At 41.6% G+C, this 25,424-nt stretch overlaps 2 protein-coding genes across 3 annotated transcripts in view; both read right to left on the bottom strand.

Moving 5' to 3' along the window:
- prkd3 (protein kinase D3) overlaps positions 1-17,383 on the bottom strand; it is a 38,063-nt gene extending 20,680 nt beyond the window's left edge. For both annotated transcript variants that reach the window (XM_039785698.1, XM_039785699.1), the window contains exons 1-2: positions 16,963-17,383; positions 15,389-16,028 (exon numbers count right to left, since the gene is read on the bottom strand). In XM_039785698.1, the coding sequence (XP_039641632.1) occupies positions 15,389-15,676 (288 nt within the window). In that variant the 5' untranslated portion in view covers positions 15,677-16,028; positions 16,963-17,383. The remainder of the gene's footprint in view (positions 1-15,388; positions 16,029-16,962) is intronic.
- A 675-nt stretch (positions 17,384-18,058) lies between these two features.
- Positions 18,059-25,349, bottom strand: mocs3 (molybdenum cofactor synthesis 3). The gene is made up of 13 exons (XM_039785697.1): positions 25,093-25,349; positions 23,773-23,905; positions 23,569-23,661; positions 22,299-22,419; positions 21,301-21,375; positions 20,988-21,105; positions 20,761-20,869; positions 20,595-20,657; positions 19,921-20,084; positions 19,701-19,748; positions 19,042-19,138; positions 18,853-18,960; positions 18,059-18,266 (listed from the first exon to the last, which is right to left on the bottom strand). The coding sequence occupies exons 1-13, from the start codon at positions 25,183-25,185 to the stop codon at positions 18,109-18,111; spliced, it is 1,380 nt and encodes a 459-aa protein (XP_039641631.1). The 5' UTR covers positions 25,186-25,349; the 3' UTR covers positions 18,059-18,108.
- Between the last annotated feature and the right edge of the window lie 75 nt (positions 25,350-25,424).

Below are 25,424 nucleotides of genomic sequence, written 5' to 3'. Positions count from 1 at the left end.
AAGGCATATTGGACTAATCAGTCAGTAACCAAGATATTGTTTCTGGAATGATACACTGCTGTTGCGCGTTCCAGATGTGATATATGTTCAATTCACCGCCAATGTATTGGGCTGGAGGTAGATAACGCACTGCCAGGTATTTTCGAAACCAAAACTTTCCGCATTACTAGATTCTACTCAGGGTTTATTAGAAAAAGTGTTTTAATGTAATTTGGGTGAACCCTTTAAATAAATATGGCGATTGAATGAGAGTGGTGAATTACTGCATTATTTCCATCTCAAAATTACCCCAATAATTGCGAAAGTGATCATTCCTAAATGGGTGTACTGAGGTTGTGTGAGGTTAAAGCTTGCATTCATAGTGTAAAATTATGTACAGCATGTTTTTTTATTACAACAGTACGAACTAAAAAAAACAACACACACAGGTAAAAGGCCTTTTGGAAATAGAAACACAACGTTCTGACACATACTTACAATCACATACACACATTGCTACCATGATACTGATGGGTTGATAATACTGTGGTGCAGACTAGAGATGGTCCGATACCACTTTTTTGCTTCCTGATACCGATTCCGATACCTGAACTTGCGTATCGGCCGATACCGAGTACCGATCCGATACCAGCGTGTCATATATTTCATTATGTTTTAACATCTGTATACTACTATCTCTGTATGGATGTGATATGATTTCTTTCTTTGTTGTCGGTCTGGCTCAGGTTAAACTCTTTGTGAAACATGAACAAACGCAAACAAGGAATGCCCCAGAACTTTCTTTTATAGTTTTAATGAAAAAGAACATAAATAAACTACTTTAACGTAGATTTTCTTTAGGGCTTCATTACGTGGTATCGGATCGGTGCATAAACTCCAGTACTTCCCGATACCGATACCAGCGTTTTAGGCAGTATCGGAGCCGATACCGATACTGGTATCGGTATCGGAACATCTCTAGTGCAGACTATAGGTAAGCCTTCACAAACACCGTGGGACTGTGTTTGAGTATTCATGTGTTTTTGCCAAATGAGGATATTCATCGTATATAGAGACACCCTTATCCTTCCATGTGTTACATTAGGAGTCAATCCCTGCGTGTGAGGATGATTTCCACTGCATCAAAACTATTGCAAACACAAACATGAGAAGCTAACAGGAGAAAGTTTTGCCAAGCTCTGATAGTAACACAAAGGCACGTGCATTTATAATGGAACATTTCCAACTTGCCCCCTCCTTCTGACATACCTACATCCTAAACCCTGACACCCTCTGAGGTGATTAATGCTATGTGGCTCAAACAAACACCACACAGGCAGGGGGGCATCCTTCCTGAGCCGGCTGCAGTGTCACGGTGGGGTTTTCCTCCACTCGCCTGCTCTCGAACCCCGCACGCACATGGGTCGATGCCCAAATCTAGCCAGCTGGAGTCACCTCCTCCTGGCACCTCCGTGCAACACTTTCCACTGTACAGAACTGGTCCCATTCCAGAGCAGGAGAATCTGCAGGCCAGCACGTTAACGGCTGCGAGGGCAGAGGACACTACTTTTTTCCATGCCCCATTAAAGCAGGAGGAAGCCAGAGGTACAAGAACAATAGACTGGCAGGTTTAGGACACAGTATGTTGTTCAGATCATACAGATAAAGTGATAATTGATGATGGCTGAACCTGTGTGTGCAAAGCAGAAATATCTTTGTTCACACACGTTGTCAGCTGCCAGAATACACGCATGTAAAAACAAACCTCCACCGTGCTCCTGTACACATATGCACACACCATCACCCACACATGCTACTGCATACATCTCCGAAGCCCATAGTGACTAAGCATGTCTTTTGTCATCTTCAAACGCAAATCCATTCAGCCGAGCAGCCGCGACCACACACGCATACCAAAGACCCCAGCGCGGAGGAGCTGTGTGTGAGGTCCACAAGTCAGGCTGGAAAGACGAGTGGAAAGGGGCTTTGCAGTAGTAAGCTTTTGTTAAACGAACTAATCCGCCATTGATATGCTAAATCCTGTTATAAAGAAAGAGAGTAGGGCAACGCAGAAGAAGGAAAGAAAGAGGGGAGATGTTTGGGGGTAAGCGGGACAGATCTGAAATATGGTACTAATTCATCGAGAGCCAAAAACAAATTACCCCAAGACAGCCATGAAGAAATGATCTGGTTTGAATAACCAAGTGTGCCATTTGGCATTGAGGAATATTGATGCTTTCTCTAGCTAGTCCTGCAATCAGTTGCATTGTTAAGCTCAAAATGATAAATTAGGGAAATGACTCATAAGTCATAACTCATGTACAATGTGACATTAAAGCTGGAAGAAAAAAATAAATAGCTGTGGCTTGTGTCAAATGTTTTGATGAATTTCTTCACTTTCACAGTAGAATAACCAATGTGTGAAGGCACTCAGTCATAGGACAATAAAAGCTTTTGTCAAAATAGAATCGTTTTCACATGATTATGCGGTTAGACATTTGTGTTTCGGTGCATGTGTGATGTGTGCCTGAGGTGGGTGGCAAAAGGGAAGCAGTGTTGAGAGCGGTGAGCACAGGCTCTGACAGATGGCCATGTGATTACAGTAAGGAAAAGTATGCTGCTTGACCTCAGGCTGCCTCACACCTTTATTAGTCTGGCGGCAGGCCAGACAGATGTGGAGGACAGTTACAGTGAAGTGTCCTTCTCCAGATCCGTCTGCATGAGCTAAAGGGTTGTACAACACTGTACATGTGTAGTAGGGCTGAGCGATTAAACGTTTTCAAACCGAAATCGCGATTTTGAAAGAATGCGATTAGCTAATCGTGAAGACCGCGATTGATCGAATGTGAAATATTGTGTTGAATGTTTGGTGTAACATTTGGTTTATCATTTTTATTTTTATTATTATATGTACTACTTCATAAGATACATGCTGGAATACTGTTACATATCACAGATTGTTCAATGCTTATTAAAGAAGAACACTTATTGCTGGCACTTCATACATATCTATGTTCTCATCCTTGCATAAGAATAAGGAGTTTTATCTGTTACACAGTGAATACTGAACTTTAGCTAAACTTTTAAAAAAATAATCGCAAATCGAATCGTAATCGCAATATCTGGCAGAAAAATCGCAATTTGATTTTTTTTTTCCCAAATTGTTCAGCCCTAATGTGTAGCTAAACAATGCTATTCATAACAACAGCTAGCTCAGGTCATGTGCACACTGATGTAGAACTGCAACTAACGATACACTTCCCGATTAACCTGTTAATCATTTGGTCTAAAATGTCTGACAATAGTAAAAAATAAATGCTCTCATTGTGTCTGGCCCTGTCCTAAAATCCGGGCATGGATATTTTGCAAGATATGGGAAAGATATTTGGTGTGGTTTTTTCATATTCTCTTTGCTCCTGGGTCATCCGAGTCAGGATGCAACTGCTGGTGCTAGTTCTGGCAGATTACGATATGCTTGCATATGTCGCAATGAAGAATCTCTTTATGTCATGGATAAGTGACAAACCTCTCACTAAAGCAAACTGACTTAAGATAATCATGGAGTGTTTTTACTCTGGAATACTTGACCATCAGTTTAGAAAAGAGCACAAGTAAGTAAGCTTGTCATTATTCAAAGCAATACATTTACATTAGGAAAACTAACCAATTTTTCAAACTCAATGTGCCAGGTGTCTTTGCTATATGAGATTACTGAACAACAAACAACACCGCTTTACCCAGTGTAGGAGATTTTACGCATATTACTTTTCTTTTGGCATTTCAATGGGACAGTGCACCTGGAAAAAATAAAACTAAAAATGCAAGAGATGATGGAAAACATTCGACAGGGTTTTTCGTTTCCAGCTGGGAAACTGGGTTGAAAGTGAATAAACAAGACTCTCACTCAAACACAACTACTTCTGAGGTGCCCCTGTATCCAGGCTGAAGACTGTTGTTGTACTGGTCGGCTTCCAGGTAAGAACGTGCAAAAGTGAATGAAGGTACTCATCCAGTAGAGGATTATCTAACCTCTCTGCAGAGGACAAAACCTAACGATTTTCATCAAGGTACTGAGTTCATGTGAAACATTTAACCAGAGTCAGGAGGTATAAGGCTGTTGTTCATTTAGCTTGAGGTGGCAAGATACACACTGTCACAAGATCAGTATGATACAAGGTGTTTTTTTTTTTACCACCAGATAAATAAGTCCATTATAACCCTGCAATTATCTAATAGTACCACGACACAGATCACACTGCCCCAGAGATCCTCCACCAGAAGCCACACGATGTTCTCTTTGTCTCTCTCTGGAACAGAGAGATTTCTTAAAGAGAATCCCTTAAGAAGCCCTGAAAAGGAGAAAACTAACAAGAGAACATTCAAACTTGGTAAATAACTCCAAGCATGACCTGATGAGTTTTAATGTACAGCAGATTTAATAGGCACCATGTGTGCTGAATGCTCCACAGTAAGTCATGAAAGTTCCACTGAGCCATAGCGAGGGCTTCACAAATAGGAAAACAGTTTTGATGTCAAAACAATGGGGAAACCGTTGTTTGACTTTGAGGTGTATGTTAATGCCCACAACAGAGGAAAATATACTTCAATAAGTCGTCTAGCGAATGCATTGGAAAATCCAATTATGTGCTCACGCGAACCTTGGGGGGAAAACTGTGTAATTACTTTGTTCAAGTCACATCAAACACAGTGTGGAAAACTGTGTTAATTTATTAAAGTCAACAGTGGAATTGTATTTGTTTTCATTACATATCATTAATGTAATACCAAGCAAAAGTTTTCCACACAGCATGGTACGAGAAACACATGCTCAGCGAATTATAAAAATGACTAGAAGCGGGCATAAACATATGTCATTTGTCACTTGGAGCGAGGCATCAAAAAAAAGGCGCACTGGAAACACTCTGGTTTTCCACTGTCTTGTTCAACATAAAGTGCGTTTTGGTCCTCCGTTAACAGTTTCCATATACAGTAATTTGGCTGTAAGATTTTAAAATAATTTACTATGATGGTGCAAATGTCCTCACTGTACTTTTGTTTATTTTTTACTAGTTCCAAGCCTAATGAACTGAAAATCTTACACAGTGTGTTGAAGTGCTACCACAAGCTCACAAGAACAACCAGACACATTGCTACTTAACCTGTGACCTTTAGAGATGAAAAACGATTGCTAATAAGCATCAATTCCACATCTGAAGCCCAAAATAACAATGGTTGTTTAAATTAAAACATGCTAGAGAAATGTATTAGGATTAGGGGTGTAACGATTCGTTTTAACAACGATTCGATTCGTATCGCGATTCGTGGTTGTCGATACGATTCAAGGGCAATATTGGTTCATTTAGAACGATACGATCCGAAACGATTCAGTGACTTGAATCGTTACACCCCTAATTAGGATGCAAAACACACCATGAGTACAAGGAAGGAGGCAAGAAACTCAGTATGTGGTCTCAGAAATAACTAACTGACTTGGCAGGAAAATGTTGGACTATTCCTTTAACGTGTGTCCCAGACCTAGTACATTTTTGTTAGCGCCAAACCGATACTGATATTGATATTAAAAAAAAAATGATAACAATACATCAGCCAATCTTCTTTTTTTACATTAAACAATAAGGATCCCTTAAATTTGGTTATTACAGGGTTATACATACTTTACATTTGAAAAATACTTGTTACTTCTTTCTGGTGGATAAACTTTGTGATAAAGACACTATTTCTAAATTACCTCCAACAATTATTTTATGTACTTCAACTTCTTACATTAGGTCAGCTGATTTATCGGTCTAGCTCCAATTTTAATGAGCTCGTCTTTGGAGAACTTGAGAGCTTCACTCAGTTGCAACAGGTGAAACGTTTACTAAAATCAGAGAGCTTTGTGATGCCATGTGACAGCACCCACCACACCACCCACTGTTCTATTAGCTTAGCAACACATATTAAATGATGTTGCAGGTTGCTACAATATCCTGTAGATCTACTGACCACAATCTATGATATCTCAAGCACCTGCATATAATGCACTTCCTTTCTGCTCTGCAGCCAGTGCATGAAAAGAACGGCTTCATTTCAATGGTACATTAGATAAAACTATTTGCTCCTCTGTTTGCAGGCACAGGCCAAGAAAAACACACTACAGCTGGAGGCAGAAAGAGCAAAGGAGGAGGGGGGGGGGGGCACTACCCTCATACGGTTTATATTCAAGCAGGCATCTTTGTGCACTTGCAGGATCAGATCAAGCAAACTCATCCCATCAGTCTCCATAACATACACACATTCATACCATGTGTTCCTCCTGAAGTCAAGTCAGCGTATTTTCCGCTGCAAAAAGGAAGACTAGAAGTGTAACCAACTGAAGCAGCCACATTTAGCGGAAAGGAAACTCATTTGGTGGGAGAGCAGCAAAAAAAGCTGTTACTTTCTCACTCTGCAGGCTGACTAACTTATTTCCTTCCATGTGGCAGATTATGGTTCATTCCATGTGGCAGATTATGGTTCATTCGCAGGTTTTTAACTGTATGAGGCTGTATCATATGGAACACGGCAGTATGTCCTTTAAAACAACAGATCCGGTCACATCTGATGCTTCTCAAAGTTTCAGCCAAGCGTGGAATAAAGCTTTACTTGAAATACATCTGCCGCTACAGTCAATTTCAATGTGCATCACACCGTGGCAATGCACTTTCAAAAATTGTAACACACACCAAACTTGACAATCTTCACTGTCACTCAGCTGTAACTTCTCCCCACTTAATGCAGCTGCCTTGTACGAACATGATGCAGCAACTTATTGTTTGGCCAACAGCTCAGAGCCCTAGGCAACTTTTCACCCTTTGTCTTTTCCCTGCATGTTTCGGAGAAGTGTGAACGCTGCAGCCTGGCTGAGGCATAGCTAACTGGTAGGAAGAGAAACGCAGGGGTTTGAAATAGTGCCATATGCAAGTGTTCATATGCAATTAATTCACTGCTGTTTTTACTTCTTACCGTAAACTGAGAACTGCGTATGTTAGCATATGTGTGTATATCCATTTCTGGTGCAGACAAGGTGGAATCACAACTCTTAACCACTGAGCTTAGGCCCAGGGCCTTGTCCAGACCACAGCGTAGTATGAGACTCTACACCTGTCATCCTAGACCTCTCTTAATCATCAGGAGACGCTAACAAAGCTATACCGCTTACCCAATTTACATCAACCACAGTGGCTGATGGTTTCCAGCCAAATCCCTATCCTGGTTTTACGAAACGTTGCTCTCCAAAGAAAATTCCGCAATTATATCACCAGGCTTTTGATTATTTGAACCCATAGAAACAATAGTCTTCTGTGGTAATTTGGCCTGAAGTACAAAAGCACTAAAGTGGAGTGGAGAGATAATGGTAATGAGGTCAGTGTTTGGTTGCTAGCCACTGTATCCCCAATGAGAGAATGAGAGCCAGGTGGAGTTTGACCTTATAGCACCATTTCTTTTTACATACATGACAGAAACTGTCTCATCTCTTTTCGAAAACTGCATGTGTGTGTGTGTGTGTGTGTGTGTGTGTGTGTGTGTGTGTGTGTGTGTGTGTGTGTGTGTGTTGTGTGTATTGCATGCGTTAACAGTGTCCAGAGGCGAAGCAGAGAAGAGGAAGCCTGAGTCACAGGATCTAAGGCCTCTCAGGAAGAGAGCAGTGTGATCTAAGACATGCTTGGCCAGGCCCCCGCACACTGCAGATGAATTATAGCCCCACCGCGATCCTCCGCCAGCGCCTCCACCTCACAGATACACTGCAGTACACACTCCATCTCCCCTCTCTGGCCTGGAGTAGCAGGGGACAGCCGCCAGATTCACCTCCGCACGGGGCAAATAAACAGGTGAACCTGGGAGGAATTTATGTGAGATTGATTACGACTGCACTTTCTCTTGTTCTGGCAGAGCAGGAGGTCAAAAGGTGAGCGGTAATAGCAGGATGCAGGAACATGCTGCTGTTGCTCAACAGAAACATTAATAATTGCTGTGGGTTCGATGTTACAGAAAGTGGGCAGGCACTGGCCCGCTTGAGGTTTTCTCTCTTTTTACGACTAATAATGAGGATTTGCTTTAACAGACGTTCTTTTGTTGAATTAGCGTTTCCACAGGAATACAATTGTAGCTATGTAAAAGAACTACATTAATAAACTATACCAAATAACCAGTGGAGCCAAATTCAAACACTCAAGCTGTCACCTTCCTCAAAATATAGACGCCAAAAAGGCAATTTCTCTGAACGTTTAAACACACAGACAAGAATAACGGCAAGTGCAGAGTAGAGAAAAGCCATTTGAACGCAGGCACACAGACTGAACAGGCTGTGCTGCTCGACCGACCACAGCAGATTGGAGAGCAGGAGCAGAGAGAATATGGAAACAGGGAGCGGCTCTGAGGGGAACTAACCGAACAGTGAGTATGGCTGCAGAAAGAGACACAGTGGCAAAACGAGTCATGCTGAGTGGCTGACAGTTTCCCCTTGGGTATAAAAATGCTCAAACAAGCCAATCAAACGTGCAATTGTAATACAACTACTTATCTTTGCATTTGGCTTGTGGCAAAGACATATTCCCTTCATAACACAATAGGTTTCTTGTTGTATTCTCTTTGTATCAACATGTAATTGCACTTCCCCTGCCACCTTCCTATCAGTTTGACCGATCACTCACTGTGCTGAAAGACAGGAAAGGCAAACAGTGCTGAGAAAACAACACAGAATAAGACATTCTGCAACGTGCTCCTACTGCAGGGATCAATAATGCCACGCTGATATGACTGTGTAGCTACAACAGACAACGCTGGAAACATTTTTGGCATGTTAAAACATCTGCTAAGTTCATGATTATAACATCTGTTTCTACTAGCCTTTGAGTTCTTCAGTTCTGAACAGTGACATTAGCGATTAACCAGGTCAAATAAGCGAGGGTTAATATCTTGAAGAGGGCAGCGTGCATGTCAATCGGCCCCTCCTCTTCAGCATTTGTCATGGTTGGAGTCCTCTAAGTGTGCTGAGGTTGTCAGCGAGTGCAGTGAAGGAGGAACACCACTCTAAGGAGAGGAGAAACTCAAGCCGTTAATGAGTAAATTAATAAGGGAAATGAGATATCCTCTTTCAGCGAACTGTGTTATGCTACGGTTACAAATTTATGAATGGAGTCTCTCAGGAAGTGCTCCTAAATCACCACATGTGGTTGGCTTCACAAGGACAAAGTCACCAGGATTCTTGTGTATTAAATGGTTCAACATTACTGCTGCCTACCACTTCAATACAATCACAATCAAAGCCCATTGAGCCAGCATTAACAGAGATTGGAGTGATTCAAGATTATCTCCCACCACTGGCAAAGGTCAAGTATGGTGAAGGGCATTTGGGCAGAAAATCCAAAGCAAAGCCACACTTGGTGGCAGGAGCGGCCTTCTATTGATTGTTCTGGCACAGACTGAACGGCAGCACATCAGCCGTACGGTGGCCGCAACCCCCTCTGTGGCCCATACAAGACCTGCCAATAGGGCTGTCCCCCTGTCCCTGGAGAGGACCACTCTTCTCCACTCTGTCATTCTCTCTAACTCTTGTGGCCGGGCCCTGTGTTCTGCCTTGCCACTTTACATTTAGAGGAGAGCAAGGCGGCAGAAATGTGCACTACAGATGGTAGAAATTACTCAGTTCACTTAACTTCAGAGATTTTTTTTTTTCTTCCTTTTTCTTCTCTCTCTCCCTTTTCCACAAATTACTCCAAGACTTGGGAAATTGATAGATTCCTTGTGCAACTAGGCTTTTGAGTTGTACATGGAAGGGGTTTTTTTTGTCAGGAATCCCAATTGTGATATCAATTTAGTCAACTCTGTGGCTTTGAAATACATCAGAAAACCTGGAAATGAACACTGAAAACCATCGAAGTTAGAAAAAGGCTAAGGCCATAACCAAGAACCAATACCAACAGTGAATATTTTGACTCAAAAGTGACCTATTTTTTTAGAACGAGCTGAATGTGCTTTCCAGGAAACGTCTGGCCTCATGTATATCACACAGAAAGCCCTGTGCTGTTGGGACGTGCTCTGGGGTAAAATATGGCTGCCAGCTCCATAGGAACATGCAGATGTGAGCTTATACTGTCGAAGGGAGGGAGGGAGGGAGATGGTGGTGATTTATTTCCCGCATGTTTCAGTTAGTTTTGGTCGATGTGAACTGCAGTCTCTCCATTTTCCATCTGCACCCATCTTTCTTGCGATTTTCTCTTCTCATTTTCTTCTCCTTATGACTATACAGTAGATACCCACACAAGGTCTATCTTTATGACAGACCTCAACACCACACGCAGATCTTAGGTGAAAGGGCTGATGAGATTACAGTTATATTTGATTATATATTCAAAAGCTTAATCACCAAAGCTAAATCTTCTAAACACAGTTGGACACAATAACCTTAGCGGCACCTAAAGGCAGATACAACACCATCATGAATTGTATAAATGCAGACCAAAAAAGCTGTCTCTACTGTTGCAACTCAATTCAATTAATCTTGAAGAAGGAATGTTGAGCCAATCTGTTTTTCTCTGCCAAGTGTTACGTTGCATCATGCGAGTGAGATTGCTCAAAGGTTTAGAACAATCCAAATCCTTTCGTTTTTATAATACTCTGCTAGTTTACTGTACTTTGTCCAACGTAGCCTGTTTCTGACTCAAAAAGGCCTTTGTCTCGCTAATTACAGAGGCAGCTGTACAGCCCTCAACCAGAGACTGCGAGTTACAGCACTGACAAAACCAGTAGGGAAACCTGTGGCTGAGGCAGCTGCCTTTCACTGCATTTCCAACTCAAATTGCAGCAACATCCTAAGGACAAGCGCTAAAAGTAAATTATTCATAAAAGTAACATTTGAGGCGCAGATTTAATGTTTCTTTTTCCATTACCTATGCCAAAAGAACTTTGAATTTCCTTTATCCTGCTAAGCTTTATCATCCCTTTTTGATAGCAAGAAAAACATTTAACTAATGCCAAGCTACGCTGTAAATTTATATAAAACATGTTTTCTACCAACATTTACCAAAAAGCATCTCCACTGTGTATTTGTAGGATATTAAAAACAGACCCATAAAGACTGAAAACGAAACTGCGCTGATCGCGCAATCGCCATTACAGCATCCATTAAAATTTGTCAGATGTTCAGTACTACCAGAGCAAGTGTTTAGCTTCAAATATTTCAGTTTCCTAGCAGTCTAATCCCACCCATCCCGAGCAACATCACATCATCCTCCAAAAATGCCTGGGTGAACAGGAATGTTCTGTAGCTGGCTGGCTGTCCAGGCTAACCAGCTGGCTAACTGGGAGTCATTCTCAGGGAGTCATGAACTTTTGTACCGCCACTGCTCCCTTGCTGGCTGCACGAGAGGACTTGGGCGACACCAAACAGGAAGCGCTCAACAAGTGGAAGCTATGGATGTTTATCTCGCGCCATTCATCAAGCCCCAAAACCAGACAGAAAAGTCAGGACTTGACCAGTGAAACAAGCCTGTCCCATTTTGGAATTGCATGTAGCCACAGGGGGTTGTCAATGCGCTGTCGTGAGTTAGATGGGTACCCGACTGGGAGGGTCTCCACCACCCATTGGCTGGCTCCCTTAATCCTTTCTCACAGTCCTCAAGGAGCCTGGCTTCGAGTCGATGTGGTGACACTAGAACGGTCATATTTTAAAGTATTCAGTATTTTGCAGGAGCAGTGACCGCAATAGCTGCTCTAAAAGACTGAGACTAAAGCTACCAAGATCACTACAGTTGGTGAATTAGGTCCAAACCACTACTATCTAAACCAACTTCAGATCAGCACAGAGAACAGAGAGAAAGCAAATCTACTCTGGACGCTGGCCAAGTCATGTGGTTGAGTCTTTAGCAGGAAGGCGCATGAGCCGTACAAAATCTATACAATACACAGCTATTATAACAGGCTGCATGACTCCCCGTCAAACAATGACACTGATTCAAGACTAAAGTGTTCAGGAAAGATTTGAAATGTCAACCTTGAAGCCATTACACATTAGATACAGTAAAAGAGAGCGCATGCAAACATCTGGAAATTTTACAGCTGTCCAACTGCATCTGCTATGGCATACAGGCTTGTCTCTATGGTTTGTAAAGTCATTAATACAAAGGCTCATTGAAAATTGGACATGAGCTAGTTTGTCATGATGTTGCTGTCTATACATCAAAAGACCTCACACATCTTCACACTCTACTTTGACAAGCCAGTGAAGAAACAGGCTCAAAAGAGGAACACTAAAAATGAGCCACCAACAACAACAACAACAACAACAACAACAACAACCGTGCAACAAAGTAAAGCACTCACTTCAACTTTCTGTCCTTAAGCTATGGTCACAAGCTTTGAGAACATCGTGAAAGAATGAGATGGCAGATACAAGCAGCCTAAATGAGGTTTCTGTGTAGAATGGCTGGGCTCACTGTCTGCAATGAAAAGTATGAATGTTAAGCTGGATATACAGTGTACTAATGCGATAAGGGGCTACCACATACCAACGCAGATGACATTCACCTCATTTCACTTCAATCTTACTACACGTCAGGGAGCTGCAGCAGCGACAGAGATACCACCTTGGGACCGCAATAACTATGATTGGTCAGCACGGGCTGCTTGTGTTTTCTGATGCCGGTGGAGATTGTCGAGAGTAAAGACATTAAGAAAGTTGAAGAAAAACTGTAGTGTAAACACAGTGATTGTATGGCATATTCAGTACTAGACATGTCAAAAATAATGGCGAAATTACGTTACAAGTTAACTTGATGTAACTTCAGTAACTAGGTATGTGTGTAGCCCAGCATCTCACTGCTTCACAGAGTAGGTACTGTGTACTGGGGGAAACCCATAGCAGAGACAGCACACACTGGAGGAACTACATCTACCAGCATGCCTGAATGCAAACTGGGATGCCATGAAAGGTGCATCTAGGTTGCCCTGCTGGCACAGGGACCCACATAATCAGCAGAAGGATGGACAAATTGCTCAGCCACAAGGTTGAAAGCTAGCAAAATACCAACATGATCATGGTTTACATACAATTAAATCCCACTGTAAAAGTTCATAACAGCCGACACAGCAGAAAACCTGACACTGAATGGACAGATTTAAGTGGGAATAAGAATCTCTGTTTGTTGCATGGCTGAGTGGTGAGTCACTTTGTGAAGCAGGCCAGCTCTCAGCGGAGGAAACAGCAGCACGAAGGGGGGAATACACTTCCATCCAGACTTTATCTCTTTTTACAGTCACTGCTCTATATCCATGCAGATATTACCACATGAAGTCTAAAGCATTTTCCTGTCTCGCCTCTGCTGACAGACACCTGAGCTTCTGCTGACTGGAGACATCCTGGGACGACTGTCAACGGCTAAGCCCGGGTCAGAGATCCTCAGCTGGAAAAGTTGGCCAGGATGAGCGGACTTTGTTAAAAGGCTCACCATTGTCATGCATATTTTAGAACAAGAAGTGAGGCCGGGATGGACTGGAGAGCGCAGAAGGCCAACAGTCATATTTTCCATTGATATCAAAGCCATGTGGCTGGATTTCATGAAATAGTTGAGGCAGTACACTGCATTTGGCAGTGTTTAATAGAAGAAATGTGGATAAACGGGCTGGATATGTTATGTGATGATGACAGTATATTATAATGAAAAGGATGTACAGTATGTTCAGATATATACATACATACATACATACATACATACATATTTTATTAGAGTGCATGGCATCTTTAAATGAATGATTCAAAATGATACACAGCCAATAGGTGATCCTGATCTCAGTTTGGCACATTATCAGCACCCACTCACACAAAATGCACTGCACTGATTTTCTTTTACAGTCTGTGTTCAAAGCATCATATTTCCCACCCTTTTCCTGTTACAGATTCTTGCAACTATGCCAATATGTTACAGGATCCATGTAAATATGCGCAGTGATGAGATTTTCTGCTCTGCAGACCAGAACTGTTCATAACTAGCTAGTGAGAATCAGCAGACCTCGTAAAGAACAACAACATTACCCTGCTCCTCTGGAATGTCAACTTGGACAACGTGGAACTAAAGGACACAGACTCAATACAGAAAGCTCCTTTACTATCTTCCACTTGTTGTTCAACACAAGTCTGTTCCTCATTCTTTGTTTCCTTATTTCCATTATCATCATCTCAAACACAAACATAGCTTTCTGACCGACCTAAATGTTCAGATCCTGGTGGCTGATGAAAGTGCTTTCTCTTAATCACCCTCTTTTTATCCAGTCGATGATAATTACAGACACAAAGGGAGTAATCATCATTATTCACAAGAGGTTAGAAAAAAAAAAGCAACGTGTGGATGCGCACAGGAGCCATTTCATTATTCCAACAGGCTTTGCACACCATTAATCCCACACAACTATGAAGTATGCATGCATGGGCTCAAAAAAGACAATAACTGAGTGAGAGGTTTAGAGCACCTATTGCACATATGTTTAGAAATAATATCATTTTAGTAGATGAATAAAAGATGTTATCAACTTTCAATTTTAATATATAAAAATACTTATTGTATAACTTACTGTACAAATGTACTGCTAGTTTAACGCTCCAGTTTAGCAATACTTTTTTGGTGTTAGCACTAGTGCAAAACATATTTTTCTGACAGACAAAACCACTTCATATGAAAGGCACAACATCTGTGGTGAGGTAGCTTATGCTTACTATTATATGGGGCCACTTCAATTTAGAAAGAAAAATGTCATGTGTTATCCTCATTCTTTACTTTGCACGTTATAAACAGACAGACACAAACCATGATCAGGACTGGCCTAACAACTTCCAGCACAAACGAACAAGTACAGGCAAATTAAAGCTGGCGCCGTTGATTAGCACTTTAGATATTCTCACACAAGCAATATATGAGATGGCAAATGATGAAGCCTATACTTGTATTTAAAGCCACTTCTTATGCTGAGGCTACACTCCACTGTCATTACAACACATTACACTCTAGTAACATTACACAACAATGTAAATAACTACTACATTGTGTGCTGTAACTGGAGGAGCATCCGTGCTGTCCATGTGCATGCTTCTGCGGTGTTGACTCATTTTGGGGCACGAGGCCCAGATGTCTGAAAATTAAATGAATATGGTAAAAGATGGCAAAACACATGTTGGTGCATCATGCTGGTCCTCCGCTGCCTTGGGTATTCCTGCTAAAGTTTGAAAACAAGCTAATTGAAGTTGGTTTGCATGTGTATGTGGAAAACCTTTCACTTCAGAAGACATTGGAGAAACAATGTTTGATGAGAGATGTCCTTTTTAACTGAAAACAGAGTGTGAATCATATGAAAGGGGGTGCTTCGATAAGTCGCTTACCTTCTGGTCCACTATGGAGCACACCAGGTCCTTGACAGAAGACAGCGACAGGTCACTGGCCTCCAGGTTCACCGTCTCTCTGGTCAGTCCTATCTGCAGCAGGAAGGACACCCCATGGAAAGAGCTGCGGGAGTTAGTGGGGCTGGGAACGCTGTGACTGCCGTTGGACAGCCGTGTGTACAGCAGTCCGGGCGGGCTCGGCGACGGGGCGGACGACGAGGATGGGTGGTGCGGATGGAGAGAGTGGAGGAAGGCTCGAGGTAAGGATGGGGGAGAGGAGGCAGACATTGGGTTTCTTCCAATGGCAACGTGGAATGCTGAATAGTGGAGGTTTTAGTGAAGGCTGGCAGAAAAAAGCACAGTTGACTCTTGGTCGGGGAAATCTTTGGTCTTCATCAGTGGTAGCGAGTCAGCAATATATGATTTTATCAAAGTGACATTGTTTTTCATGAATTAAGAGGGGTAATAGGTGATCCGCCCACCTGAGCTCACAGAACACACACTCATTCACTAGATGGGCAGGCGATGGAGAAAAAGTCTGTGAACAATCCGCAGACGTCTCACTGCAAAGAGCATCATATCCTGAAGTGGCGCTCCTTCTCCTTACTGAAGTCAGTAATCCATTCTGACCACAGGAAGCCTGTCACCGCAAACATACACACACAGAGACAAACACACATAGTGCTATTTTTAATAATGAAAAAAAGTATTCACCTATCTGAATACAGTAGAGACAGTAAAGGAGTGGTGCACATTAGAGGCTCTCATTCTGCCTGGCTGTATGAATGAAACTGCTACTTTTCTTCCCATTGTAACACTTTTTAGTTGAATTCATTTAGAAAAACATGTTTCAAATGTTTTCAGCCAATCTGCCTTACCAACTCACCAAGGATTTTTCCACCAACTAATATCAAATTGTTAGTTAAGCTTATATACATATTTTTCAAAATTAAGACCACATAATCTTTACCAATATTAATACTTGCTATAACTGTCTCTTAAAACTTGAACTTGTACTTCTCCTAGACTATCGTTAGATTTTTAGCCTTTTTAACTTGTGTTGTTTTGTTGCTGCCTTGCATTGTTTTGGTTGTAAGTGCTTCTCAGGGTTAGCTTTAAGCTAACTCATACGCCTTTTTGTAAATGGACCGTGCTAAAGGAGCCACAGCTTGTACTTTTGTGTATAATATCATAAGTTTAAACTTTAGTATCGACCTTTTTGACATTTGGTAAACTAACAAAACTATACTAACAGGCCTGCTTGTGCGCAAAACAATTCAATAATAGCCTAAAAGACACGTATAGGTTGATAAAGCCTATCCTTTCTATGTTTACAGAGTTCAAACTCCACAAACATCTGGAACCAAGGCTTCTTAACATCTGCACCCCTCCCACTTTCGATTGGCTTGCTGGCAGAAGACAACCCGAGAGTCGAGAATGCCAGCAAAACAAGTTATACAAGACCTGAATCTACACATTCAGAAGGACTTGTTGTAGTTGAACTAGATATGTCTTCACGTGAAGCCCGTTTACAACTAAACGTCGCTTTAAATATTTCTGAAATGATACTTTACCTTCACAGTCAGCGAAGGGCGCTTTTCGTCCCATTGTGAGTTTACTGCAGAAACTTTGTAACTCCATCAACTGAGGAAAGCGGAGTCTGAAGTTTCAAATTCTGCACTTTATGGAAGTCACACACAAAAGCGCAGCGTCGTAGTTTACATGTAACAAATTCCGACATTAGTTTTACATACAGGCGAGCTGAGACTAACCGAGCCGTCCATTTATTTTCTCTTATCTTTTATTCCAGATTGTAAATTCATGCGCATCTTTATTCCCTCCAGCTGTGTCTACTCCCCCTGCTTGACGAGAAAAAGAGCAGCGACCGTCGCTGGGGCTTGGAGTCCTCTTATTTTCTCCGCATAACTGACTTTCCATGTGTGGGGAGGAAAACTTGAACTACAGCGATGTGAAGCAATGGCGCCTCCGATGGAGCTCGAGCCAATGCGCATGTGCTTTTCTTTTCCGTTATTTCAACTTGGCCATGCCAAGAAACAAAACTCTATTCTACACGACCCGGATCGGTTTGTAACTGGTTTCCAAAGTGGGGTCCAGGAGTCCTCAGGAGCCCTTGAACGGGTTCCTTTTAATGTACCCAGCAAAATGAGAAATTGATTGATTTCACTTTACTTTAATAAATAAAAAAGAAAGTTGAAGTCTCTACTATGTTGTCTCTCAACCTACAAACAGCTTAACAGAGGTTTGAAGGGAAAACAGGGCTATATGGGCCATTGTGTCTGCTTCAGGAACCCTGACATGGAAAGTGTATGTTTATTTCCTTTGAAATGAGGATGCTATTTGTTCAATTAACTATTATTAATTCTAAGAATTGAAAAAAAAAACAGGAAGAGGGACTTGATTTTGCAAGGATGCTTACGTATTATCTAACTGCCAGCTCGTGTTTTTAGATGAACTGATCTGTACACAGCAGGTTACAGAACACATTTTAGGAACTGGTCTATTGTTACACTTTGTATGTGAGATTTTACTATTCAGTAATGACATTAAAGCCAATTTACCTGTGAGATATTCAGTACACACACACACACACACACACACACACACACACACACACACACATATATATATATAAGAAAACAAAATCAACAATGATGAAAAACAGAATGCAGTTTATTGACAAAAAAAGCATTTACAATGGATTAATACTGTGGAAACGTGGGGTCTATTCTCTTTGCCCAAGCCATGAGACCTCCACTGATGTCTTTCACTGTGATTCTGTCCACTTCTGATCCACTCATCTTCTCTACAACCTGCACCGCCTTCTGAGAGAGGTTACCCAGCTTACAGATCACATACACTGGAGGAATCGGCAGAGAGAAAACACTGAGAGATTAGTTTGGCGACACCAGTGAATCTTAAAGACTCAATATGCGTCAGATTCAAAGTATTAATTAACTTCAATATACTTAGCCTTAACTATGATGAAAGAACACAGAGAAACACTGTAAGGTACAGAAAGCTGCACACAAAGAGATTGAATGACACAAATATTACATTAAGTGATCTACTTAAAATCATAGAGTTGATTGTGCAAATAATAAACAACCAAGGCTGTATTAAATGCTAAGCTAAAACGCCACAAAGCTAAATTTAGCTCATTGATAAAGAAAGCTCAACACAGTGAATGCCCAGAACCTCACCAAAATAACATTTTGAATATTAATTTCTCTGAAGCAGGCCAGCTGCTCAGATTGACCACACTTGTTTTGGAAAAGGGGTAACCTAGCAACCCCATTACAACATGTTACTAGCTATCCAAAATAAGCCTGCGGGCCCTACTGTATGAGACCACACAGTGGACTGTGAATATGCACAAGTGGCTCTACGTGCCTGTTCATTTCAAACAACATGTACGGACCCTAAATGGTGTTTTGACATGTTACCTGGAGGCCGGCAGTCACCTTCCATCTGCTGTTTCAACTGGCTGATTCTCTCCTGAAGTAATTGCATATGTTCACTCTTCCTCTCCTCTAAACTTGAGAGGGGAATGTCTGGCAACAATATAAGGAGCATAATCACACAGAAATGGGAAATAGGAGATTGATGCTGTGCCTCCATCACTGAAAGGATACTGAGAGAAAAAGGTAAGTGGCATATATCCACCTCCACAGGAGGGCGCACATCCAACAAGAGATGGGGCTCCGCATTGTCCATTATCGATTTATAATCCTGGAATTACATTAAAACAGGCCTTAATGCACAAATACTAATAACTTTATAATTAGAGAGAGGCGTGGCTTTAGCTTTTGGGTAAAGACATTGATTAATATCTATAGTTAAACAGGGAAACCTAAATTACTCTCAGCAAATGTTGAAATGTTGCCTGGATTTGGATTTGTGGAGTAATATGAACATTTTAACTGCTTTTCCTTAAATCACAGGAAACAAAACTGTTTTCTAAATAGAGACCCTTTGCACAATCTCGATTACAGCCCAATCAATCATGATCCCAATCTCTGTGCCTAATGACTCAGTGGGTTTGAAAGCACCAATTCTCCAGGAACAGATGCAATCCACTACCAGTGCTCTCACTGCCAAATAGTACATGTTATTCTTTCCCACAGAAAATCTACAGGCACATTTTAAGTCATTTCCCATTTGGGGCTGGGTCAGCGCTGAGATGTAATCAGTTTATGAATGCACATGAAAATTGTGAGTAATCATACAATAAACAGCACTAAATACAGGGAGTCACGCAATGGCCAACTGTTCTGGACTATATATTCCCTACCTGTACTGTGATCCTCTGGTCTTTGGAAAGGAGGTTGAGTTTGCGGCACTGAAACACATGATATCAGGCAATGAGAGGTTTTTCCTATGATTAAGAGAATAATGACATGTATGGCGAAATCCAGCTGATGTAAGAAACACTTTTTATTACTTACAAAAAGAAACCTTCCTGTGAAAATGTGCACAACCCCATAAAAGCAGTTCTGACTCTTATGACCAACCTTATCAGTGGCAGCAGACCCACAGAACGCCTCATAATCCATTAGCTGGCTTACACTGGGGTTCTCTCCGCACACTGCACAGCCGGCCTGCTTGGGCCGCAACTTGATGGACCTGAATCTGGTATCTAGAGCGTCAAACATCACCAGCTGTTGGCCGCAGGAAGCTGGCACGCCGTGTCAAGGAAAAGGCTACTTTGTTGAAAAGTATGACCGCATTGCTTGATTCAGAGAATCGGCTGCCACGTCCCCCATTTGTGTATGAGCACCATAGCAACATTCAGCCGTTTTGATAGGAAAACAGTACGGCACTTCCCTGGCTGATGCATGAGGGCCAGGTGTTAGCATGGGTATCACAATGCAAGACAGAGGGCAGGATAGGGGAAGTCTATTCTCTGATGTGAGTCTCAATGTTAGCATGAGAAGACTTTAACCACAACAGCTTCAAAAGAGTTCTCATGGGAATGGCAAATGAAGAGTCAGCAGAGTGCATATTTTATCAGACAGGCACAAAACACCATTCCCATCGCTAACTTTGCTACAATGAGAGCCCTTTCAGCAGTTCTCTGTTGAGTCATCCAGATGACTCTGCAGAAAATTCTGATGTAAAGCAACAAAATGTCCAAGGTAGGTACTGTATGTAATGTGGGAGTTCAGAATGGAAAACCAAAGGATACAGCCTTGTCCAGAGGCAATCTTGAGGACTTCCAAAGCTTGGAAGCAGCCCATTATCCCTGGAACTTAAAAAGAAAAGTGGGACATGTTACTAACAACTATCATTTACACAAAATGTACTTTGTATAAAGTTAATGGCTCCTGGGGAAGTAAGGGGACGAGACTCACCCACACCCAACACCCCTCCATCAGAACAGTTGGTCACTGTCTCTGGTGGTGGGGGTACTGGGTACAGACATCTGTAGCAGGGGCCTCCACAGTAGTTATATACGGTCAGCTACACACACACACACACACACAGTAAGAAGGCTTTAACGCTGGTAAGGTAACATTACACATCTAGAGGAGCTGATGGACTTCTGCCACATTGATGCACAAAAGCCTTTCTACCTTACCTGTCCCTCCATTCTCAGTGCACTTGCTGACACCAGAGGCTTGCCACTGAGCACACAGGCGTCATTCACCAGATAACGAGTGGGGACGTTGTCTGAACAATCGGCCACAATGTCATATATGAGGTCAGCAAAGTCAAAGTTCATATTATTGGTTAGTCACATGTACACATTTCCTAACTGAATATCTAAAACACCAGTCATGCAATATAAGCAATACAGGCCTGAAAAAGACTTAGGGGGTGGCAGCTGTAAGATAGTTTCATGACAAAGAATAAGCAGGTCTGTGTAACAGATGTAGGTTGCAGCAGGATACTGTTTAATGAGTTGCAAGGCGTTCTCCGACGAGAGCTGCAGGTGGTAGGGGATACACTCTACTGTTGAGTTCAACCTGGAGACATATAATCACATTCAAAAATATCAATTCATTTACTAAGAAGTCTGGTTTTGGTCCACCATAATTAGCAGCTTTATTACAACCACATTAGTATTTCTAACAAATGTCTTAAAACAAGCATTAGGGTCATATTTGTTGTTGGTTAATCCAAGAACAAACCACAAATGGCAACATGTGAGTGTTGAATCTGACATGGGACCTTAATACCATTATGGCTCCTGCTCTTCTCTCTCCCTCCTAATCTTTACTGTCTGTCCCAACTATCAAAATCAACTCAAGACTCTTGTATTACAAGTTGTATTGTGTATGTAGTAAATTATCAGTAATGAACAATTAAAGTAAGAGGGTGCGTGTTTGAGACACAGCATCAAAACAATTAATAAGATATTTGCTAGTAAGAGAAAGGGCGCCCTCATGTGGTCATGGCTATACAGTGCGTGTGTGTGTGTGTGTGTGTGTGTGTGTGTGTGTGTGTGTGTGTGTGTGTGTGTGTGTGTGTGTGTGTGTGTGTGTGTGTGTGTGTGTGTGTGAACCACAGTAGGCCCACTGTGAGGGAGAAAGGCACCAAAACAGCTGTCTCTAAAATAACATGTTTACACAATATTTGCAGACTCGGGAGAAATACACAACCAAATATAACCTGTGGTGAGACTGGAGAGCGCCAGCATGCATTACACTGCAACCAAATGGTCACAAAACACATAGAAACACAGCACTTATCATAGTTAGACAACATTTACTAATAATATCAAAAATAATTACTTCTCTGTCTCAAGTCTGTCTGTATGCAGGATTACACATCTCAAATACTCCAATACATTTTTGCTCTACTATATAATATTGATATGGTGCTTTTGACCTGTTAGGTACCACACATTATACTTTTTCATCCAATGTCTGCAGATGCCAATCGGTACCTTTTAACTGAATTGGCAGCCGACAGAGCCTTTGCTTGGTCCTGATTCTCCTCCCCATGAAGCACCTGTCTGTGCAGGTTACTGAGCTCCACCTCGTCGTAGTCCAGCAGGCCCAGGCGCCCTGCAGAGACGCAAAGTCAGTCAGAAAGACTTTAGAAAAAAATCTGGATAACGTCGGCGAACCAGGAAGATTAAACTCTATAACCAGGGTACAGATTTAACAAAGTGTGGCTTTGTAAGACTTGACACTTTGTATCTGCAGTTCTTCTCTGTTGCCTTAAAGGTCCCATGGCATGAAAATGTCACTTTATGAGTTTTTTTAACATTAATATGCATTGCCCCAGCCTGCCTATGGTCCCCCCAGTGGCTAGAAATGGCAATAGGTGTAAACCGAGCCCTGGGTATCCTGCTCTGCCTTTGAGAAAATGAAAGCTCAGATGGGCTCCTTATGAGGTCATAAGGAGCAAGGTTACCTCCCCTTTCTCTGCTTGGCCCGCCCAGAGAATCTGGCCCACCCATGAGAGAGAGACATCATGGCTTTCAAACGAGCAAAGTGGCAGTTGGTCAAGGCCACACCCCCACCCTCCACCTTGCCCCCCCTCTCTCCTCCTCAATAGCTACAGACACAGAAATGGCACATATTAAGGAAAGCTCATTGTGGGACTGGCTCTAGTGGCTGTAATTCTGCACCAAGGCTGAATTTCGGGAAAGAGACTTCAGATACAGTATTAGGGGACCACTAAGATCTATATCCAAAGAGCACCATGTCATGGGACCTTTAACTCAAATTTAGTATCTGCTTTTCTTTGTTTTTCTGGTTTTCCCTAGTTGGTTTTAAAGCCCAAAAATGTGGTTGAAACTTCGCCTGAGGCAGCCGGTAGTAAAATTTTGACTGAGAAGAAAAACATATTCACAAAATAAGTAAGTCTTAAATAAGAAGCTGTGAATACACTCTTGTCTCTTTACCTAAGCTTTCCCAGTGTACCTGATTTTAATCATTAAACAGGACTAAAATGGGTGGTGTGATATATTTCTTTTTGGAAATGGAAATTAATGGCTGCAAACCTCTTCCCCACAGGTGCATTTATTTAGTTTACCAGCCACTGGGAGGTGAGCCAGATTCCTTATTTTAGACCTTGCCTAAGGGAAAAGACAACCCGTTGACAGCTCAACAATTACTCACACCCATACAGCAGATTTATTTCAAGGTTAACGATTTGATTTGTTTGGCACAAGGTCATGCTGAGCATTAATCAACTAGATTACCTACCGATGCCTGCTGCTGCAAGATACTGTGCCAGGGGGCAGCCCAGTCCTCCACAGCCCACAATCAGCACTGAGGTCTTGGATAAGTTTAGCTGACCTATGGGCAATCAAGATTCACTTTGTTGTGTTTATTCATGCCATTAATCTCACTTGATAGAATGCTAACTGTATTGCATATCAGAATATCACTGTCTGTAGCCATCCGTACCTTGTACACCCAGCTCAGGCAGAAGGAGCTGTCTGCTGTACCGCATGATGTCCTCATTGCTTAGGGCTGTTTTGGCTTTCAGGGGGGTTAGGGGGGTCACTTTTTCATACAGCTCCAGTCCTGAGGCATGGCACTTATATCGCATCGGGGAGAAATTATTACACAAGATATAAGAAACAAGTTTTAAGTTAAGTTTTGAGCCAGGTGGCATCACAGCCCTCAACAGCCTGCCTGTATAATATAATGAGCTCCATTTATATCTCTCTTTGCATATGTCTCCACCCCATATGTCTGACAGAAGGTGTTGTTTGGGAAAATCTCTTCACATGGAAAGATTGAAGTGGCTTATACTGTACGCTTATTTATATTCGATTCAGCATGTAAGATTAAATGAGTCAAGTGTGCATTATCTCTTTATTTATTTAAAATATCCAGATTTATTTTGGAATTTTTAAAACTTTCTGTCTCCCTGAAGGCACATTCGCCATTGATTTATTTGTTAGTTCAAAGACATCTGAATGTATAATTATAGCACTGCATTCTAGGATTACATTTACATGATTTTTGCATTTAATTGTATACTTTTAATTAGGGCTGGGCGATATGGAGAAAATCAAATATCACAATATTTTTGACCAAATACCTCGATATCGATACCGCAACGATATTGTAGTGTTGACTAATTGGTGCTTTCACAAAATATTTACACAATGAGATTTTTGATAAATAATCATCAGTAATGTGGATATAATGTGGTTAAAGGCAAATAATAGAACAGTTACAGGAACAGTCTGGTAAGTTCAGAAAATGACATCACTTTACTGTAATGCAGCCTTTAAAACCAGGAAAAGACAACACTTATGCCATATTACGATATCCAAAATGTCCTGTGTTTGTTAGCCGTCCCTATTTTTATATAATACAAGGTTTATGTTTTACTGTGCTTTAATGTTGAATTTTCCCTCAGATACACATCATCTTCGGGACAATTATGTATTTCACTTGCTAGCTAACAAGCTAGTAAGCTGTCTATCACGTGCCCAGGTTCATTTTAAGATAGGAGGAGTGCGTTAACGTTTAAGTTCACGTTAGCTGGCGTCAAACGTGCTGTTTATGTTCGATGACAGGCTATAAGCACAGACAGTAAAATGAGGCTATAAGCAATGTTTGCTTGGTTACAAAGTAAGTTACAAATTATAGTACCATACACCATAAATGCTAAACTGCTAGATAACAAATGAGTCGAATAGATTATAAAAACATTTATATAGGCACATAACAGAATGTACAGTAATTTCAGTAACGTTAAGACTTTCGTACTTTTTCCAGTTGTGCCAGTTTATTCTTCAGAGCTGCGATCTCTTTCTCTTTCTCCTCGAGCTGTGCCTTCAAGCAGCGCGCCTCCTGTGCCATGGCTGCTGGCACAAAGAAAACACGTAGCTAACTCACAGTAAATATGTATATCAAAAAAGATGCTACAATTCTTATTTAGCTACGATGTAACTCAAGAACTCTAGCAAGAACTTCATGAAGAGCACGGTACAAACTTCCGGGTTGACCACGTGACAATGAGACCACGTGGTAGGTTACGTACGAACCACAGGTCTATTACGTAGGCTACGTTTCTTAGGCTACTTTACAAAAAAAAAGAA

This window comes from Perca fluviatilis, chromosome 20 (genome assembly GCF_010015445.1).
Source record: "Perca fluviatilis chromosome 20, GENO_Pfluv_1.0, whole genome shotgun sequence".
Taxonomy (NCBI): Eukaryota; Metazoa; Chordata; class Actinopteri; order Perciformes; family Percidae; genus Perca; species Perca fluviatilis.
This window is presented reverse-complemented; position numbering and strand designations above follow the sequence as displayed.

Bases quoted from the DNA above. Each gene is read 5' to 3' on its own strand.
- mocs3 (XM_039785697.1), bottom strand. From the start codon at position 25,185: ATGGCACAGGAGGCGCGCTGCTTGAAGGCACAGCTCGAGGAGAAAGAG. The intron at 23,662-23,772 runs GTACGGATGGCT...GATTGCCCATAG, and splicing joins GCCTGAGCTGGGTGTACAAG to GTCAGCTAAACTTATCCAAG. The intron at 20,658-20,760 runs GTGAGTCTCGTC...TTTCTTTTTAAG, and splicing joins TGGAGGGGTGTTGGGTGTGG to TTCCAGGGATAATGGGCTGC.